Source organism: Bufo gargarizans, chromosome 3 (genome assembly GCF_014858855.1).
Source record: "Bufo gargarizans isolate SCDJY-AF-19 chromosome 3, ASM1485885v1, whole genome shotgun sequence".
Lineage (NCBI taxonomy): Eukaryota > Metazoa > Chordata > Amphibia > Anura > Bufonidae > Bufo > Bufo gargarizans.
The window spans coordinates 199722631-199743900 of record NC_058082.1 but is presented as its reverse complement, the minus strand read 5'-3'; the positions used below and the strand labels follow the sequence as shown (position 1 = coordinate 199743900).

Sequence of the window (21270 nt, the reverse complement as noted above, 5' to 3'; positions counted from 1 at the left end):
TGGTATTCGCATTCCTTAGAAGCATTTATTTATTTTCTTATTTTTTATATTAATGATTAATATACAAAGAAACGTCCCACAAGCCAGATGTAGATGTGAAGGGTGACTCATTCTGCATAGTAGACTGATTTACTTGTTGAAAGAACGGCCATGTGCAGTCATGGGGAAGATTTACACTGGCTACTAACAGGATGTCTGCCAGGATGCTACTTCCAGCAAACTATAGTGTAGGAAATTGTTTTTTTCCAGCAGCGAAGACCAGTATTTGGGTCATAAAACATGTGACTTGTGCCATTCCTCTATTTAATATGTGGGCGTTACAGGTTTGGGGGGGGTCCGTACACAGTCTGACACTATCCAATCAGTGCTGTCAGCGGCAGATTGTGCTGGGACCCCCCCCCCCCCCCAACTGGTAGCAGCCAGTAGTACCCTTATTCTTAAACTTCTAGCAGGAATAATAAAGGAATGAAAAGGGCACAGAGCCATAAGAATAGATGCTCCAGAATAGTTATTACATGGGGGATGCAAGTGGTTTCTAAAACAGACATTTCTGGAGAGGTGACAGGTTCCAGAGTAGTCCATGTTCCCGTCAATCCATCCATTCACCGTTTCCCTTATTTTCCCAAATCTACCCGAGAAGAGTCCTGGTTATTATAATCTCCTGCTCTCCCTGCCACCTGCTGATTGGTAGTTCTCTCCTAGAGAGAAAGGGAGAAAACTAGGTAGAAGACTGTCAGCCATCATGAGGTGGGCAGGAGAGCAGGAATTCAGGAATAACCAGGACTCTTCTCAGGTGGCCGGGACTCTTTTCCAGGCCTGGGCTGCAATGATTGTGATGCTGGTTCTCAGCAACCACTTACTTTTAGCTGATGTGTGACACACCGCTGAAATCAACATTTCTGTCAGTACTTTATACTGCCCTCAGTACGGTCCGCATAAAGATGATGACAGGTTCACTTTAACTTCAAAGGGGCTATGGAAGCACCAGAAACTCTACCAAGATACCAAGAAGTGGCCATTACCAGAAACAACACAGACGCCTATTAATCCACAAGGAAAACCTGTCAGATCAAACCACGTGTTGCCAGTCTCACAGATCTCCTGTCACGTGACACTTTCACACAAAACTATACATAAGAAGACAGCCACATAAAGACACACATACACAAATCAAGGACTGTGTGTTCCATACACGAGGTAGCTTCAAGGGGTTATCCAGTTTCAGGAAGAAATCAGACAACACAAATACTTCTGGGGGAGAAAAAAAAAGAAGAACTAATCATTACTTAGGCTACTTTCACACTTGCATTGCATTTAGCCTGTACATCGCGGATATACCTCAAACTACATCGAGGAAGTTTGGATACGCCGATGAGTGGGTACTGGCAACAAGAAGCACATCAATGGGAAAAAAAAAAAAAAATGGAGACTCCAACCAAATGCCACTAAAACGTAAGTAACCCGTTTCCACCTTAATAACAAATTAGCTAATAGAGAACTTAATGTACAATTTGAAAACACCTCTCTAAAGCACAACCAAACACCTAAAGACCTAGGTGTAACCCTAAATAGAACCCTGTCTTACAAGGAACACCTAACAAAAACAGCTGAGAAGCTAAAAACAAGAAACAATATCATCCAAAAGCTGTGAGGAACAACCTGGGGAGCATCGGCCTCCGCTCTGCACTCCTCGGCTCTGGGTCTTCTATTCTCCGCTGCTGAATACTGCACCCAACTGAACAACACTATGCGCATGATATCAAGGACTGTCAAATCAACCCCACGTACTGGCCATATCCCTCCACCACACCTGCGGAGAAATAAATGCTCTAAAGAGAGAATATAAAAAGATAACGGACAACAGAAACCTGCCGATACACATGGCCATAGAAGATGCCAATTGTGGCAGACTCCGATCCCATAAACCACCTACCAGCAAAAATGATCATGGAGGAAGGGTACAACCTCACCAATGCATGGATCCAAGTACATAACATGCATCACAACAACATGCCTATGCAATGCATTAGCCAAACGCCGCCGGGTTTCGACCTGCCACGCAAAACCTGGTCCACTCTAAACAGGATCAGAACCGAGCATGGGTGGTGGCATACCTCCTACACAAATGGGCCAAACAACCATCCCCACTCTGACTGCGGAAATAACCAGACTATAAAACACATCATAGAAGAATGTCCGACAAGGTCCTATGATGGCAGCCCAGAAGATTTCCCGATGGCAACCACGGAAGCGATTGAATATATAGACAAATTGGATGTTAGTCTATAAACGGACAAAGCCTGCTCTGTTCCACCCCGCCACACCTACATATTCACTCTGCTTCATTATTGTTACCTTATTTTGCTAAGTGTTGAGTGTATGCATGTGTATATGTCTATGGATGCACTTTTATGTTGTGCTATTTTAGTGTCTATGCCATACGATAAATAAAAATAATACATTGTTTTCAGTGCCAGATCCGTTTTTATTACTGAACACAAAACCGCAGCTTGCAGCGGTTTTGGGCCAGTCACAAACGGAATGTTGACAGAACGGAAGACATCGTGAACGGATCTCTTTCCACTCAGAATGCATTAAGACTAAACTGAATATGCCGGATCTCTATACCAAAAAAACAACAATACAAGTGTGAAATTAGCCTTAGGTGGCAGATCCCACACATCGATGATCGACAAGCACTGGCCTCTTCAGAACACTGCTGAGGCCAGCGATTGGCTGCAGCGGTCACGTGTTGCTGACGCACCACTGCAGCTGGTTAAACAGAGCAGCACAGGATCTGACAGCTATGTAACACTCAGTTCTCCTTTACAGAATGATCCCATGTGTTGTTGGATTTCTTCCTAAAACTGGGCAACCCCTTTAACAACTTCTGGCAAAGCACCCAATACACTGGATTCAAGAAAGACCACAGTTATCAAGGAGGATAATCAAATTTCACCTGTAAATCTGTCTTCAGCCATTTTGAATCAAATCTTGATTGTGCAACCAGGGTGAACTTTTCTGAAGACATCTTGCTTGCTCTACACTGCCTGGGATTTAAAAAGAGAACATATCAGAAGACATAATCAGAAAATACTTTAGTGTACAGGGTATAAACATACAAAAATAATAATAAAATTATCCCCAAAGATCCCGATCCCTGCTCGACACGTGGGAAATGTCAGGAGATACGCAAGTCGTCTCAGCCAGTGACCGTAGGCAGCCATATCCTGCCATTTCCTATGTGTCAAGCCCGGGCCAAGAAGCAGAGACATCGGGGACCGGGCGAGTGGCAGAATGTAATGCTTTAAAAAGTATTTTAAATAAATAATGGCACCAGTGCTATGGGTTTGCCATAAACGTCTAATGGTACTTTCACACTAGCGGCAAGGAACTCCAGCAGGCTGTTCCGGCAGGTAAACAGCCTGTCGGATCTGTGCTGCCGCTAGTGCACGCGTGCCCCCGTACTACCGCTCCGGCCCCATTGACTATAATGGGGGAGGGCCGGAGTTCCGGCAGCAGCACGGCAAACAAGCCAAGGCGCGGCCGGAATAAAAGTGCAACGTCGTAGTTTTATTCTGGCCACCTCTCGGCATGCGTTGCCGTGCTGCCGCCGGAACTCCGGCCCACCCCCATTACAGTCAATGGGGCCGGAGTGGTAGTCCAGGGGCACGCGTGCACTAGCGGCAGCATGGATCCGACAGGCTGTTCCCCCGCCGGAACAGCCTGCCCGAGTTCCTTGCCGCTAGTGTGAAACTGGCCTAAGACTAAAATAAGATGCAAAGCGATTGTGAAACAGCATAGTGAAAAATAATTCTAACTCACTCAAAGTAATGCAGACTAGAATGATTAAATATCTGTGCACTTAATAAGAACCAATGTGAAAGAATAAAACACCGCCAAATTTCCACTTAAAGCTGAATCAGAAAAACAACCTTCTGCTAAAACAAGTTTTTTACTTAATATTTTATAAAAACTTTTTGATGCTGTTTTTTTTTACCCCCTTTCTAATTTTCCACGTTACTTTCTGAATAAAAATAAATAAAATAAATGTTTTATCACTAGCCACTTAGCCTCATAGCAGACAGATAATTTTCAGCAGTCATCTCATTATCATCACAGTCAGGAATACAATAGTAGCCAATGCCTATAAATCGGAGCACCGCTAAAAATACAGGGAGTGCAGAATTATTAGGCAAGTTGTATTTTTGAGGATTAATTTTATTATTGAACAACAACCATGTTCTCAATAAACCCAAAAAACTCATTAATATCAAAGCTGAATATTTTTGGAAGTAGTTTTTAGTTTGTTTTTAGTTTTAGCTATTTTAGGGGGATATCTGTGTGTGCAGGTGACTATTACTGTGCATAATTATCAGGCAACTTAACAAAAAACAAATATATACCCATTTCAATTATTTATTTTTACCAGTGAAACCAATATAACATCTCAACATTCACAAATATACATTTCTGACATTCAAAAACAAAACAAAAACAAATCAGTGACCAATATAGCCACCTTTCTTTGCAAGGACACTCACAAGCCTGCCATCCATGGATTCTGTCAGTATTTTGATCTGTTCACCATCAACATTGCGTGCAGCAGCGACCACAGCCTCCCAGACACTGTTCAGAGAGGTGTACTGTTTTCCCTCCTTGTAAATCTCACATTTGATGATGGACCACAGGTTCTCAATGGGGTTCAGATCAGGTGAACAAGGAGGCCATGTCATTAGATTTTCTTCTTTTATACCCTTTCTTGCCAGCCACGCTGTGGAGTACTTGGACGCGTGTGATGGAGCATTGTCCTGCATGAAAATCATGTTTTTCTTGAAGGATGCAGACTTCTTCCTGTACCACTGCTTGAAGAAGGTGTCTTCCAGAAACTGGCAGTAGGACTGGGAGTAACCCGAAAAGGCCCCACAAGCTCATCTTTGATGATACCAGCCCAAACCAGTACTCCACCTCCACCTTGCTGGCGTCTGAGTCGGACTGGAGCTCTCTGCCCTTTACCAATCCAGCCACGGGCCCATCCATCTGGCCCATCAAGACTCACTCTCATTTCATCAGTCCATAAAACCTTAGAAAAATCAGTCTTGAGATATTTCTTGGCCCAGTCTTGACGTTTCAGCTTGTGTGTCTTGTTCAGTGGTGGTCGTCTTTCAGCCTTTCTTACCTTGGCCATGTCTCTGAGTATTGCACACCTTGTGCTTTTGGGCACTCCAGTGATGTTGCAGCTCTGAAATATGGCCAAACTGGTGGCAAGTGGCATCTTGGCAGCTGCACGCTTGACTTTTCTCAGTTCATGGGCAGTTATTTTGCGCCTTGGTTTTTCCACACGCTTCTTGCGACCCTGTTGACTATTTTGAATGAAACGCTTGATTGTTCGATGATCACGCTTCAGAAGCTTTGCAATTTTAAGAGTGCTGCATCCCTCTGCAAGATATCTCACTATTTTTGACTTTTCTGAGCCTGTCAAGTCCTTCTTTTGACCCATTTTGCCAAAGGAAAGGAAGTTGCCTAATAATTATGCACACCTGATATAGGGTGTTGATGTCATTAGACCACACCCCTTCTCATTACAGAGATGCACATCACCTAATATGCTTAATTAGTAGTAGGCTTTCGAGCCTATACAGCTTGGAGTAAGACAACATGCATAAAGAGGATGATGTGGTCAAAATACTCAGTTGCCTAATAATTCTGCACTCCCTGTAGTTGATGGTCACAGCTTACCTCCTCACCTGTCCTGCACAGTGACTAAGTCATAGAGGAAGCCTACACACCACTATTACATAGAGGGCAGAGTCATCTCCAGGTTCCTACGGTCCATGTGGCTGCTGTAAAGCAAATTTCTGAACTGCTTTTAGAGGGCTATTCCCATCGCAGGCATTTATAGTAGAGTTCAGAATACCTGTCCTATGAGGTGGGCAGAGGTGTCCGGCGTGGCAGAGACCATGCTGCACTACTTCTTTAAAGGGGTTGTCTCACTTCAGTAAGTTGCATTTATCATGTAGAGAAAGTTATTACAAGCCAGTTACTAATATATTGTTATACATATTGCTTCCTTTGCTGGCTGGATTCATTTTTCCATCACACTATACACTGCTTGTTTCCATGGTTACAGACCACCCTCTCCACCTCCAGTCCTTTTCCAAGAACTAAGACACAGAAGATATAATTTTTTTTTTGGGGGGGGGGGGGGGGGATTTGGGGGGGAAGGGAATTAGCCGGGTGCTGTCGTAGGCTCAAAGAAAACCGATTACCGGCAAGTGTAATCTCATTTTCCCCCCTCGCCTATGACAGCTCCCATGGAGAATTAAGAGAGATTTATTTATGGTGGGACAACCCCTGACGTACCTTACGGCCAAAACTCAGGCCTTCATTAGAAGGCAACTGAAGTCTATAATGCTTGAAAAAAGTATGCAGAGAACTACAGGTGGTAGCCCTACAAATCTTCTCTATAGAACTGGAGGCCCTCTCTGCCCAAGAAGAGACTGATCTAGTAGAGTGAGCCCCAAACCCCGATGGTGGAACAGCTCTCTTTGATGAGTATGCCAAGTAAATAGCTAGCCTGATCCATCTAGCGATAGTCTGGAATGATGCAGCAGAGCCCCTCTTCGTACCCTGAAAGGAAAGCAACAGACGGGAGGAGGACCTCCAGGGTTGTGTGACCTGCAGATACTGAATTAAACATCTCCTCACGTCTAAACAATGGAACGAAACCTTTGGCAAAAAAAGAAGGATCAGGAGAAATAACCACCTGATCCTCCAAAATTTTTAAAGGGATTCTGTCATGAGATTTTACCCCTATAACCTAAACATATGCTCATGTCCGGAGTAATAAGAATAATCCTAAGCTGGCCTTTTAAACTTCACTGTGGCTCTATTTGCCCAAAAAACTGGTTTTTATAACCTATCAATCACTCACTTAAGGTGCCCAAGGGGAGGTCCGTTAATACAGGGTGCCCGGCCGCACCCCTCGCCGTCTGGTGCCCAGCGCCACCTTCCCTGCCTTCTACAACTTAGCGCCGCCTCCGCAATCCTACCCTAGGCTCTCAGGCTCAGCCTGATGCACCGCGGACTCCTGGCAGCGGCTTCGGTGAGCGAAGTGCGCATTCGCCGGCCTTATGCGCATGCGCTCAACGAAGCCGTTGCCAGGAGTCCGCTGCGCATCTGGCTGAGCCTAGTGCACAGGCGCGGGATCTGGCAGAGGGACTGGTAGGATTGCGGATGGCAAAAGAGGTCTATTTCCGGGACGCCCCATAAGGCAGAAATCCTGTTGAAAACTCCCTCCCGTCTACCACTTTTAGATGCACAGCAGAAAGAGATAAGAGAGAATCCTCCGCTAGTCTGAAAATCTGGAGGCTTAGGGCCATCAGACTCGGAGCTCTGGTACCACCCTGTCTGTTGATATGGGCAACTGCTGTCATGTTGTCTAAGTAGATCCTGACATTTCTGCCCCTAATCATCGGAAGACTGAGTCAATGCTAATCTGATAGGACTTCGGTTCCCGTGCCCTAGGTCCCCTGCAGAAGCAGGGGCTGGCATCCATGGTCAAAGAGAGGACTGCATCTCTGTGCCAGGGAATACTCTTCTGTAGATTTTGCAGATTTATACACCACTCCAGCGAAAACGTCTGGGGTGATAGCTGAAACGAGAGAGAGACAGAGAGTCTGCCTGTCCCAAACCTCCAGAATCTGAAGCTGTAGAGGCCTTGAGTGGTACTGGGCCCATTCCACTCCTGGAATTGCGTCAGTCACGAGTCCCAGCAGCACTGACATGGCCTCCCTCACAGAAACTACCTGCCGAAAAAGAAAGTTAGCAGAGCCTTGTGTAAAGGCAACAGTAGGGCTAAAACGATTCATCGATTTAATCGAGGGAAAAAATCCTCTATGCAGTTTCCCTGCATCGAGGATTCGTTTGAATCACGTGACCACCGAGCATGAGTGAAGTGAAACTTCTCACTCACCGCTCAGTGGCCTCCCGACTCTGCACCTTGCGTGCACACATAGTCAGCACGCTGGCTGGCGCTGTGTGTGACGTCAGGTCCCTCCCAGTGCATGCTGGGATGAAGACGCGTTTGCTGTGGACTGCATGTGTCAGCACACGCCGCACTGCCAGGAAAGGTAAGTATATAGTTAGCCGCGGGGGGCACCGGTGATTTGGCATGGAGGGTGTGATCTGATGGGAGTGGGGGACATGGTGGATGGCATGGAGGCACTGGGGACATCATGGCAATCTGGATGGCATGGAGGGGCTGATGGCAGTGCAATGGATGGCATGGGGGGTCTGGCTCCGATTGCAGCAAGGGAGGGTCTGAAGGTGGCAGCCTAGGGGTCTGATCATGGTGGCATAGAGGGGCTGATTTTGGGCTTGCTGCATGGGGGGGGGGGGGGTGTTAGACTGACTTGAGGGCAAGGCTGACTGACTTGGGAGGGGTCTTATCAATATGCTATGTCACTGTGCAGCATTTTTCTGTCCGGATCCCCATTACAGTCAATGGGCATCCAGCTATGACAGATGCAGCTAGTGAACTCAGGCAGTCTTTTCCTCCATCGGAACAAACTGCCGGAATTTACAACATAACCTTAGATACACATTCTGGCAGAACAGCATGCTGGAGTATACCGTATTGGGTATAGCCAGATACAACCAGGTATATGCTCTCATTGACTATAATGTGGTCCAAGGCCATCTGGCCATGTTCCAACATACATGCTTCTGTTCAGTTTTTACAAAAGAAAAAGAAGGAGAAGGACCTCCACTAGAAAGGATGACTATTAAATCGTTTGATGCATGTGTCTTTACAGAGGAAGATGTTCTAAGTTTGCTGTCTAAAGTGAAGACAAATAAGTCACAGGGGCCTGATGAGATACACCCAAAATTATTAAAGGGGTTGTCCCACTTCATAAAATAGGTTTTATCTAATCTATTTACCCCCACACAACATATCTTCCTATCCATGTTATTATCCAAAAGCTACCTTTCATTCAAAAAATCATGTAAAGCGATTCCTTTGTTGTTTTCTGTATCCCATGGATACGGCCTCTTTCGTCCGGCCGCATCGCTGTGCCGCGCCTGCGCACAACGGCTGAACAAGTACTCGGGCCGCCTCTCCATTCCTACAAGTACGCGCACGCCCGCGCATGCGCAAATACAGCAGGCGGGTGCCGGAATCAAATAGCCGGCACCCGACCTCTATGACAGGGAGCGGGACCTTAGGGGTTAACTGCCGCTGATCGCAGCCCCCTATCATAGAGGTCGGGTGCCGGCTATTTCACTCCGGCACCCACCTCCTGCATTTGTATTAACATTGGTGGCGCAGTGCGCCCCCCCCCCCCCCAGTATAATATACATTCAGTGCGGCCACCCCCCCCCCCCCCAGTATAATATACATTCAGTGCGGCCACCCCCCCCCCCCCCAGTATAATATACATTCAGTGCGGCCACCCCCCCCAGTATAATATACATTCAGTGCGGCCACCCCCCCCCCCAGTATAATATACATTCAGTGCGGACCCCCCCAGTATAATATACATTGGTGGCGCAGTGGGAAGTGCCAATGAGGGTTAAAAAAATAAATAAAAAATTAACTCACCTCCTCCAATTGTTCGCGCAGCTGCCGGTCTCCTGTTCTATCTTTAGGACCTGTGAAAGGACCTTTGGTGACGTCACTGAGCTAATCACATGGTCCATTACCATGGTGATGGATCATATGATGTACCATGTGATGACCACAGTGATGTCACCAAAGGTCCTTTCACAGGTCCTAAAGATAGAACAGGAGACCGGCAGCTGCGCGAACAATTGGAGGAGGTGAGTTAATTTTTTATTTATTTTTTTAACCCTCATTGGCACTTCCCACTGCGCCACCAATGTATATTATACTGGGGGGGTCCGCACTGAATGTATATTATACTGGGGGGGGGGTGGCCGCACTGAATGTATATTATACTGGGGGGGGTGGCCGCACTGAATGTATATTATACTGGGGGGGGGGGTGGCCGCACTGAATGTATATTATACTGGGGGGGGGGTGGCCGCACTGAATGTATATTATACTGGGGGGGGGGTGGCCGCACTGAATGTATATTATACTGGGGGGGGGGCGGCCGCACTGAATGTATATTATACTGGGGGGGGGGGGGCGCACTAAATGTATATTATACTGGGGGGGGGGGGGCCGCACTCAATGTTTATTATACTGGGGGGGGGGCGGGACCTCACATACGGCTCCATGTGGATGACCTCATACACATGAACGAGCACGCAGGGTGAGTCATGAGGAGGCGTGGCCTTCACTCAACTGCCTGAGAACCAGGAAGTTATCAGGACATCTACTGCTGATAAGATTAAAAAAGCAAAGTGGGACAACCCCTTTAAAAGAGCTTAGTGGTGAGCTGGCAAAACCGTTAACAGATTTATTTAACCAATCATTAGTAACAGGAGTCGTCCCGGAAGATTGGAAATTGGCAAATGTCGTGCCCATTCACAAGAAAGGTAGTAAGGAGGAATCGAGCAACTATAGACCAGTGAGTCTGACATCAATAGTAGGCAAATTAATGGAAACCCTATTAAAGGATAGGATTGTGGAACATCTAAAATCCCATGGATTGCAAGATGAAAAACAGCATGGGTTTACTTCAGGGAGATCATGTCAAACAAATCTTATAGATTTTTTTGACTGGGTGACTAAAATAATAGACGGTGGAGGTGCAGTAGACATCGCATATCTAGATTTTAGTAAGGCTTTTGACACTGTCCCACATAGAAGACTTATCAATAAACTGCAGTCATTGAGCATGGACTCCCATATTGTTGAGTGGATTAGGCAGTGGCTGAGTGACAGACAACAGAGGGTTGTAGTCAATGGAGAACATTCAAAACAAGGTCATGTTACCAGTGGGATTCCACAGGGATCTGTACTGGGACCAATTTTGTTTAATATCTTCATAAGTGATATTGCAAAAGGCCTCGATGGTAAGGTTTGTCTTTTTGCTGATGACACAAAGATATGTAACAGGGTTGATGTTCCTGGAGGGAAACGCCAAATGGAAAAGGATTTAGGAAAACTAGAAGAATGGTCAGAACTCTGGCAACTGAAATTTAATGTGGATAAGTGCAAGATAATGCACCTGGGGCGTAAAAACCCAAGGGCAGAATATAGAATATTTGACACAGTCCTGACCTCAGTATCTGAGGAAAGGGATTTAGGAGTAATTATTTCAGAAGACTTAAAGGTGGGAAGACAATGTAATAAAGCAGCACGAAATGCCAGCAGAATGCTTGGCTGTATAGGGAGAGGTATAAGCAGTAGAAAGAGTGAAGTGCTTATGCCGCTGTACAGAACACTGGTGAGACCTCACTTGGAGTATTGTGCGCAGTACTGGAGGCCATATCTCCAGAAGGATATAGATACTCTAGAGAGAGTTCAGAGAAGAGCTACTAAACTGGTCCATGGATTGCAGGATAAAACTTACCAGGAAAGGTTAAAAGACCTTAATATGTATAGCTTGGAAGAAAGAAGAGACCGAGGGGATATGATAGAAACTTTTAAATACATAAAGGGAATCAACTCGGTAAAGGAGTAGAGCATATTTAAAAGAAGAAAAACTACCACAAGAGGACACAGTTTTAAATTAGAGGGGCAAAGGTTTAAAAGTAATATAAGGAAGTATTACTTTAATGAGAGAGTAGTGGATGCATGGAATAGCCTTCCTGCAGAAGTGGTAGCGGCAAATACAGTGGAGGAGTTTAAGCATGCATGGGATAGGCATAAGGCTATCCTTCATATAAGATAGGGCCAGGGACTATTCATAGGATTCAGATATATTGGGCAGACTAGATGGGCCAAATGGTTCTTATCTGCCGACACATTCTATGTTTCTATGTTTCTATGCTGGGTACCGTCCAAAGCTTTTTTTTTTTTGTCCTGCCAAAACCCAGCTTGAATACTGTAACAAGGCCGGACCCCATTACAGTCAATCGCTGCAGCAGCCGGCAGATAATCCAGCTATACCCGATATAGTACATTCTGGCTGTTCTTCTGACAATGTATATTGCATCTGTGAAAGAAGCCTTGTGTGTGCAATTATGTGCTAATACCACTGTAAGAAATAAAAATATTGTTTTTATAAAGAAATGTTATTTTTCACATTATATTCACATCACATCGTTATATTCACATCACAGACTTTTCTTCTTTTAGGGCCTAGACCTTCAAACATAGAATACTGAACAGACTGTGGTGGTTTTTGGTCATCTAACCCCATAGTAGCTCTAACTACTTTTACTAAGGAATTAATGTTCTCTGCATGAAAAAGCGGCTTTCCATCTGCTTCGTCAGAGGAGTCATTTGATGAAAGACATTCTCCCTCTTCCTCCAATCCAGAAAGCACATCACTGTCGCTAGGGGGGGGGGGGGATTTGATGCAGCTGCAGGAGGTACTAGGGCGACTTTTTAGCAGACCGATAACCGACTCCTTAACCTCCTCCCGGATCATCTGCTTGATGCTGCCCATCAGAGACGGAGCTTCCTACTCCATTAACTTGCTCACACAAGCTTGGCAAAGGGGCTTTGCCCAAGCAGAGGGTAGCTTTTGTTTACATATAGCACAACCCTTGTCTTTGGATCTGGAGACCTCTCTAGACTCCTTAGACACAGAAGATGACCCCCATGAGTAATCAGCAATATTGCACATAGGGGAATCACCCCTCTTACCCCACCGCTGTACCAGAGTATCATTGGTGGTTTCAGTGGCTTCTGCGCGCTGAGACTGCTCCATGTTCAGACTTGAATCTTCTCAATGGAGTAACTGCCCACTTCTTCACCAGCAAGGCCGTGAGCTGGCTGGGCTTTTCTTACGTCGCACCGGAAGCACTTCACTGCCCAGGCCCTGGCGTTCCTGCGCACGCCGTTTCCACTGGTAACAAGCTAGGCGCTGACAGCCGGACATGCGACACGGCCGCAGACACCCAGGAAGAAAAAAAAAAAAAAAAAAAAAAAAAAAAAAGGGAGCCCCCTGGGCTGAACCCTCCCCACCCCCACGCCGCCGGATGTTTTGATCCACGAGACAGGGAGATGCAGTGGCGGTCATGTGGGGATAAGGAGCGACGCGGGGCAAGTATAATCTATATTGGGGGGCATGTGTTACACTTTGGATAACCCCTTAAGGACCTGCGTGAATGCGTGGTGGAAGTGACAAGTACCAGCGCGTACATGCGGCACGGACCCAGCAGTCACCGACAGCCGGATCTCTGCTGCATACGCCGGCATCGGTGAAAACACATTAACCCTTGCACTGCTGCGGTCCACACTAACCGCGGCCATTGGGTCCCTGTGCTGCTGTGACGGGGCCCGATGGCAGGGAAGGCAGCCCGATGCCTTCCTTAGGCATCGTGGCTGCCTTCTGTGAGAGCCTTTGAAATCAGACATATTTGCTATTGCCGCATCTGTAACGACCGGCTCTATAAAAATATCACATGACCTAACCCCTCAGGTGAACACAGTCAAAAAAATTAAATACAAACTGTGCTAAGAAAAAAAAACATTTTTTTGTCACCTTACATCACAAGCGATCAAAAAAGGCGTATGCCCCCTAAAATAGTACTAATCTAAGTCACTTCATCCCGCAAAAAATGAGCCCCTACCTAAGACAATCGGCAAAAAAAAAAAAAAAAAAAAAATAAGGCTCTCAGACTATGGAAAACACAAACATGATTTTTTTTGTTTCAAAAATGCTGTTATTGTGTAAAACTTTAATAAATAAAAAAAAGTATACGTTTGCTATAGCCGCGTCCGCAACAACCTGCTGTATAAAAATATCACATGACCCAACCCCTCAGGTGAACACCATAAAATAAAATGTGTGTCAAAAAAGCCAAAAAGTGTAATACCCAGCGATCAAAAAGTCATATGCACCCTTAAATAGTACCAATCAAACCGTCATCTCTCATACAGAAAAAAAAAAAAAAATGAGCCCCTACATAAGAGTCGCCCCAATTATTATTATTATTTTTTTTTAAATGCTTTAAGCAAGACTGAAAGAAACAAAAAAAAAGTTGTCATATTTGGTATTGTCGCGCCCGTAACAACCTGCTCTATAAAAATACCACATGATCTAACCTGTCAGATGAACATTGTAAATAAAAAATGGTGTTAAAACAGCAATTTTTTGCTACCTTGCCTCACAAAAAGTAATATAGAGCAAACAAAAATCATACAGTCAGGTCCATAAATATTGGGACAGCGACATAATTCTAACATTTTTGGCTCTATACACCACCACAATGGATTTGAAATGAAACTAACAAGATGTGCTTTAACGGCAGACTGTCAGTTTTAATTTGAGGGTTATCAAGTATTAAAAAGTGAAAGTTTGATTTATGATTATTATTCTGTCCCATTACTTTTGGTCCCTTAATAAGTGGGAGGCGCATATGCAAACTGTTGTAATTCCTACACCGTTAACCTGATTTGTATGTAAATAACCTCAAATTAAAGCTGACAGTCTGCAGTTAAAGCACATCTTGTTTGTTTCAAACCATTATGGTGGTGTATAGAACCAAAAATTTTAGAATTGTGTCGATGTCCCAATATTTATGGACCTGGCTGTATTTAAACTAAAATAGTATCAACAAAACTGCCACCTTATGGTGTAGTTTCCAAAATGGGATAATTTTTTCGGAGTTTTTACTCTAGGGGTGCATCAGGGGGTCTTCAAATGTAACATGGCAACTTAAAATTATCCCAGTGAAATCTGCCCTCCAAAAACCATATGGCGTTCCTTTCCTTCTGTGCCCTGCCGTGTGCCAGTACAGCAGTTTACGATCACAAATGGGGTGTTTCTGTAAAGTACAGAATCAGGGCAATAAATATTGTTGATTTTTGTTTGGCTGTTAACTCTTGCTTTGTTACTGGAAAAAGAAATTGAAAATCTGCAAAAAAAAAGTGAAATTCTGAAATGTAATCTACATTTTCCTTTAATTCTTGAGGAACATCTAAAGGGTTAACAAAGTTTGTAAAAATCCATTTTGAATACATTAAGGGGTGTAGTTTCTAAAATGACCTGAACTGGTCCTTAAAAAAAGTTTTGGAAATTCTGAAATAAACCAAAGATTTGCTTCTAAACTTCTAAGCCTTCTAACATCCCCCAAAAAATAAAATTGCATTCACAAAATGATCCAAAACATAAAGTAGACATATGGGAAATGTAAAGTAATAACTATTACATGAGGTATCAGCATCTGTTTTAAAAGCAGAGAAATAGAAATTTGGAAAGTGTCAAATTTTTTATTTAGTATTTTTTTTTTTTTTTAAATATTGACTGAAATTTACCACTATCGTGAAGTACAATGTGTCACAAGAAAACAATCTCAGAACGGCTTGGATAAAAGCGTTGCAGAGTTATTACCACATAAAGTGACACGTCAAATTTCCAAAAAATGGCCTGGTCCTAAAGGTGAAAAATGGCAGGGTCCTGAAAGGGTTAAAGCGACCCTCCAGCTAAAAAAATAATTTCAAAAAGAACACTTATATGGTGTCCTCCTTTCTATCTTTTCCACTGCAGATCCTTCTATTCCCAGGCTAATCTTCTGTCATCCAAGATGACAGAAGGGTGGTGTATAGAGGTAGTCCAAGACACCTCCTGCTTGTTCAGACCTGCTTTAAGATTGGCCAGCTCTGATCACATGAGCAGTGCTGACCAATCCAAGGGAAGCAGGAGGTGTCCTGGACTACCAAATGCACAGTATGTACCAGGTAGTCTGACAAGCGAGGCAGCCATATTGGATGACAGAAGAGGAACTCAGTAACAGAAAGGATGAAAATGAAGGCACCATGGCAGTGTTCTTTTCATTCCTCAGTTGATTTTTTTTTTTTTATTTGAACCGGAGGGTCAATTTAAAAGATTTGGTAGCACTGTTTCAGAAGCAAAAATTAAAAGACGGCAAACACTAACATGTTAGAAACAGATAAAATTACCCAAAATTAGGGAAGTGACACACAGTTGCAGAACTCGCCTTGTTTCTGTTTGTCAGTATGTGCCATTGTGCCAGCTCCTCAGACAACGCTGGCAACACCATTATCACTGTGGTGCACTTATTGATACAGTATGTGGCTCCATTAGCAGTACTTCCAGCCCAGACCAAAATGTTCTTACAGCACTGAAGATGGCATGTCACTGGAAGGAAGATGATCTAAAGAAAACCCTATGCAGAACATGGTAACCTTCATGACAAAGCACAAGTTGTATATTGCTCCAGTTCTGTACCACAGATTCATTAAAGGGGATGTCCGGGTTCAGAGCTGAAGCAGGACATAACCACTTCACTCATTCCGCATTTCCTGCTCCAATGCTCCCCCTTGCCTTGTGCTGCATAGGGCAAGGACTTTTCTTTACACTCTCACATCCAGCCATTGACATGATGTAAAAGAAAATTAACGTATTTTTCGTCCTATAAGACGCACCCAAAGTGGGGGAAAAACGTCAGTGCATTTTATGGAGTGAATACTAATGAGCGCTTCCATTGTGGAAGTTTTTTGTTTTTGTTTTCTCTGATCTAGGGTCTTCTTCACAGTCCACTGGGGCTTATTTACAAGGAGGTCTGATCTGAGGTCTGCTTCACACAGGGGCTTATTTACAAGGAGGTCTGATCTGAGGTCTGCTTCAAATGAGGGCCAATTTACAAGGTTGTTCGATCTGAAGTCTGATTCAAATGGGGGGGACTTATTTACAAGGAGGTCTGATCGGAAGTCTGCCTCTAATGGGGGGACTTATTTACAAGGTCTGATCTGAGGTCTGCTTCACACGGGGCTTATTTACAAGGAGGTCTGATCTGAGGTCTGCTTCACACAGGGGCTTATTAACAAGGAGGTCTGATCTGAGGTCTGCTTCACATGAGGGCTTATTTATATAAAGGTCTGATCGGGGGTCTTATAACAACTGGGCATCTGATCTACGGTTTGATTGGGGGTCTGACTTGGGGTTTAAATAGGGGCCTATTAACATTGGAGGCCTAATCTGAGGTCTGATTGGGGGTCTTATTAACACTCAGGGTCTGAGCAGAGGTCTGAAAAAAAATAAATAAAATATTTAAATTTTCCTCCTGTAAAACCTAGATGCTTCTTATTGGCAGGTGCATCTTATAGAACAAAAAAATTACAGTAATCAGTTGAGGCCACCTTCTTCCAGTGCTTCACAGTCCAGTTCTGTGGCTCATGTGCTAATTGTTAGCGCTTCCACTGGTGGACACTGATCAGTAAGTAGTTCTTCCTTGGACCACTTTTGGTAGGTACCAAGCACTACATACTGGGAACGCCTCACAAGACCTGATGTTTTGGACGTTCTGATCCAGTTGTCTAGGATTCACAATTTAACCCTTTACAAAGTCTCTCTGATCCTTAAGCTTGCCAACTTTTCCCTGCTTCTAACCCAATCAAGAACAGACTGTTCACTTACTGCCAAATATGGGTCAGTGTAATGAGATGATCAAAGTATATCCTAAAAGAAGTTATTGCCTTTTTGGAGTAAAGAAGGTTGCAGTTCTCCCCGATGGTTATAATTTACATAAAGAGGTAGAGTAAGGGCCCCATGCCCTCTAGGGGTGCCCTATTCGGCTATGTACAAAACTTAATTCAGTTGCGCATGAGGCCGTAGGACCATACATATTGCAGATGGGGCAACAAAGTGCAAACCAAAATTAAGCCTTTTTGGGTCATGCCATCACACCCAACAAAATTTGTTGGACCTTCCTTCATTTATCCCAAGAGAGAAAGCTGACACATCATTTCTAAGAATGTAAGGTGGGTGACTTAGGTGGGGTGAAGATTTTGGCAAGCCGGCCAACCATTAAGGTGTATGAAATGCCAGCTGACAGTAGTTCAGGAGGTCAGGGGTGGGATCAGGTATGCCATTTGAGTTTGCTGGCACGGCTTAGCCCCCTTTCCACATTGAAAACTAAGCATGCCATGCATGAATAGGGGGAGTTCATTAGGAATAGCTGTCAGTGTATGGCCAGCTTAAGGGCTGATTCACACAAGGCTATAAAAAGATGCCCCATATGCCAGGCCGCTCACCATGAATATAATTACCTGGCTCCCCGTGCCGCTCCTGGTCCCCGCACCACCGCTGCTGCTTCTGCGCAGATGAAAACATCAGGTGTCAGGGGAGGGCAGCCAATGGCAGGGGGGATGGGGACGAGCCTCCCTAGCATCGAAGGTGACGCTAGGGAGGCTGGTCCCCGTAACCAGCTGCCATTGGCTGCTCGTCCCCGACAATGGATGTTTTCATCCGCGCACGGGGAGAAGCAGCAGTAGCGGTGCGGGGACCAGGTAAGTATATCGTGTGTGAGGGGTTTGGCATATGGGGGAGCTTTTTTCAGTCTTGGATAGCTCCTTTAAAGGGACACTGACAGGCCGAATAAGCATAATTAGCTGTATATATGTATGCACAGGTCCTCTATTGTGTAATAAAAACATAAGTCTAACCCCTGTCCACCTTATGAAGACTGTAAAATGATGTTTTATAACCTGATAGAATTGCTCGTCTTTCTGCCCAAGGGGCGGCGTTTCTGCTTCACTTCTGCCCAGGCAGCTGCCCCCCAACTCATCAATATTCACTTCGCTGGACGGCTTTTGCTGTTCCCAACATTACAAGATCCGGCGCATGCCCAGTACAAATCAGTGAGGGTGCCGGGCGCATGCGCAGAAGATGAAATGGAGTCCGATGCCCATAGATTTGTATTGGGCATGCGCCGGATCTTGTAATGTCGGGAACAGCAGAAGTCGCCCAGCGAAGTGAATATTGATGAACTGGGGGGCACTTCAGAACGGCGGTTGGGGGGAGGCTGCCTGGGCAGAAGTGAAGCAGAAACGCCGCCCCTTGGGCAGAAAGACGAGCAATTCTAGCAGGTTATAAAACATAATTTTACAGTGTTCATAAGGTGGACAGGAGTTAGACTTGTATGTTTTTATTACACAATAGAAGACCTGTGCATACATATATACAGCTAATTATGCTTATTCGGCCTGTCAGTGTCCCTTTAAAGGCTCTGTAGCAGGTACAAAGGTCGTCACTACGTTATGTACATCCTAAGGATCCATTCACACGTCTGTACCCATTTTGCTGTTGGCAAATTGTGGATCTGCAAAACACGGATACCGGCTGTGTGTGTCCCACATTTTGCGGTCCCATACATTCCGCTCTATGGTAGAAATGACACGCTCTATATTTTTTGCAGGGCCATGGAACATACATACAGATTCAGAAAGCACGTGGTTTGTGTGCTGTGCGCATCTTTTGCGGCCGTAGTGAACGAGTCCACGTCTGATCCGCAAAATGTGCGGCTTGGGTGCAGACTGAAAATACGGTTGTGTGAATGGGCCTTGGATCTGGCATTTATTTCCATTACCTTCTGGCTAGAGAGAACATACTCAAGTGGGGCACAAACAACCCACAGATGGCTGCACCCTTCTACAACACAAGCAGGCAGCAACTCTATCTACTGTACTACACGCTTCTCCGGCTAATTATAAGGGTTCATTCAGACCGCCGTATGAATGAGTCCGCATCAGTTCCACAATTTTTCCGGAAGGGATGTGGACCCATTCATTTCAACGGGGACATAAAAAAAAATGTGGACGGCACACAGTGAGGGAATCAAACATGCTGATTGCCCGAGCACATACAACCACATCACTGGGAAGGGGGGGGGATGATAAATGAACTAAGACGGTGAGAAATTACTGCCGAAAAAGACCAGACAAGAGTAAGCACTAGGGATGAGCGAATCGACTTCGGACGAAACATGCAAAGTCGATTCACATAAAACTTTGTTCTAATACTGTACGGAGCAGGAGCTTCGTACGGTATTAGAATGTATTGGCTCCGATGAGCTGAAGTCATTGCTTCGCAAAGTCTCACGAGCCTTCAATTAATAATTTCATAAATTAATTTGTATTGTAAAAAACCATTCCCCGAACTCGGGTCCCGTTCCACCAGATGTTTTATCCAAAGTCGATTCACATAAAACTTTGTTTTAATACTGTACGGAGCAGGAGCTCCGTACAGTATTAGAATGTATTGGCTCCAATGAGCCGAAGTCATTGCTTTGCGAAGTCTCACGAGACGTCGGGTAATAATTTCATAAATTAATTTGTACTGTAAAAAACCATATCCCGAACTCGCTCAATGTTTTATCCGATGTCGATTCGCTCATCCCTAGTAAGCACCATAAAGGAAGCCATGGCCAGGGAGGGCTCACAGGTTCCATACGTCTATCCTCAGGAAGGGGAGGGGTCCCTTATATACACAAGGATAGGGTCAGATGGGTGCTTTAGACAGGGAAGAGCAGAGAACATCTGTAATGATGAGCCGTCTGTAACCAAACATTACATCACACGTGATCATTGGCATAGACCCATCAAGGGTTACATCCTATCGTCCAGAAAGTCCAACTGTCCGGCAATAAATACAAAGAAAAATAATAATGTCTCTGGAAAGCCTAGAAAGCGCTCCAGCCGGTCCCTGCAGCATCATCACCGTATGTGCATTTCCCTCTGCTGATCCAGAAGGTCTGCTCCAATAGGAGTAAAGGCATCTCACTACACCCGATCACTGCGGTGCTGAAAGGGAGGATGCTACATGATCATCTGGATACCAGGCACGTCCACCTGACAGTGCGGCCCCACTCACCTGATAAGACTGCCCCGGGAGCCTACAGGGGGACAACAACCCCCAGCGGGTACAAACACAACCTGCCACAGCAGGTACCCAGCTCACCCGTCAGGATCAGGCGGCTTCTGTGGGCAACACAGGAAGAACAAGACGCAGCCTGCAGGACATCAGCCAATCACGCCGCGCAACACAGCGGCATCGACGAATCAGCGCTGTGGATGGGCGGGACATCCTTCCAGAGCTGCAAAGGGGAGGGGTGTGGGAGGAGCGTAGACGTCAGTCCTGGATTAGTCACGTGACGTGTTGCCAGGCGTCTAGAAGCGTTTACCGTGCGTGCTGTACACACGGGGTGCACGCTGGCCTTGTTGAGGGCAGGGGGGAGGACTCGGTGTACCCTCATGTTGTACAAATAGTAGAGAAACGCTCTAGTGATGGAGATAAGACGCTGCTATAGTCAATAGATGTTCGTTGTCCTCCTCTGACAGGTTCTTTTCAGCCCAGGTGAGCTGGAGGACAACCAGTGTGGCCGCCATTAGGGTTCCTAGGGTCTTCTAGAGTACTGACTGGTGGTTGTGACTAGAATGTATGG

The 21270-nt window shown here is 45.2% G+C and overlaps 1 protein-coding gene across 4 annotated transcripts in view; it reads right to left on the bottom strand.

Annotated features, from left to right (window-relative positions):
• HERC2 (HECT and RLD domain containing E3 ubiquitin protein ligase 2) overlaps window positions 1-20816 on the bottom strand; it is a 222904-nt gene extending 202088 nt beyond the window's left edge. For all 4 annotated transcript variants that reach the window (XM_044288171.1, XM_044288175.1, XM_044288172.1 and 1 more), the window contains exons 1-2: window positions 20700-20816; window positions 2960-3050 (exon numbers count right to left, since the gene is read on the bottom strand). In XM_044288171.1, coding sequence (XP_044144106.1) covers window positions 2960-3031 — 72 coding nt within the window. In that variant the 5' untranslated portion in view covers window positions 3032-3050; window positions 20700-20816. The remainder of the gene's footprint in view (window positions 1-2959; window positions 3051-20699) is intronic.
• Window positions 20817-21270: the final 454 nt, after the last annotated feature.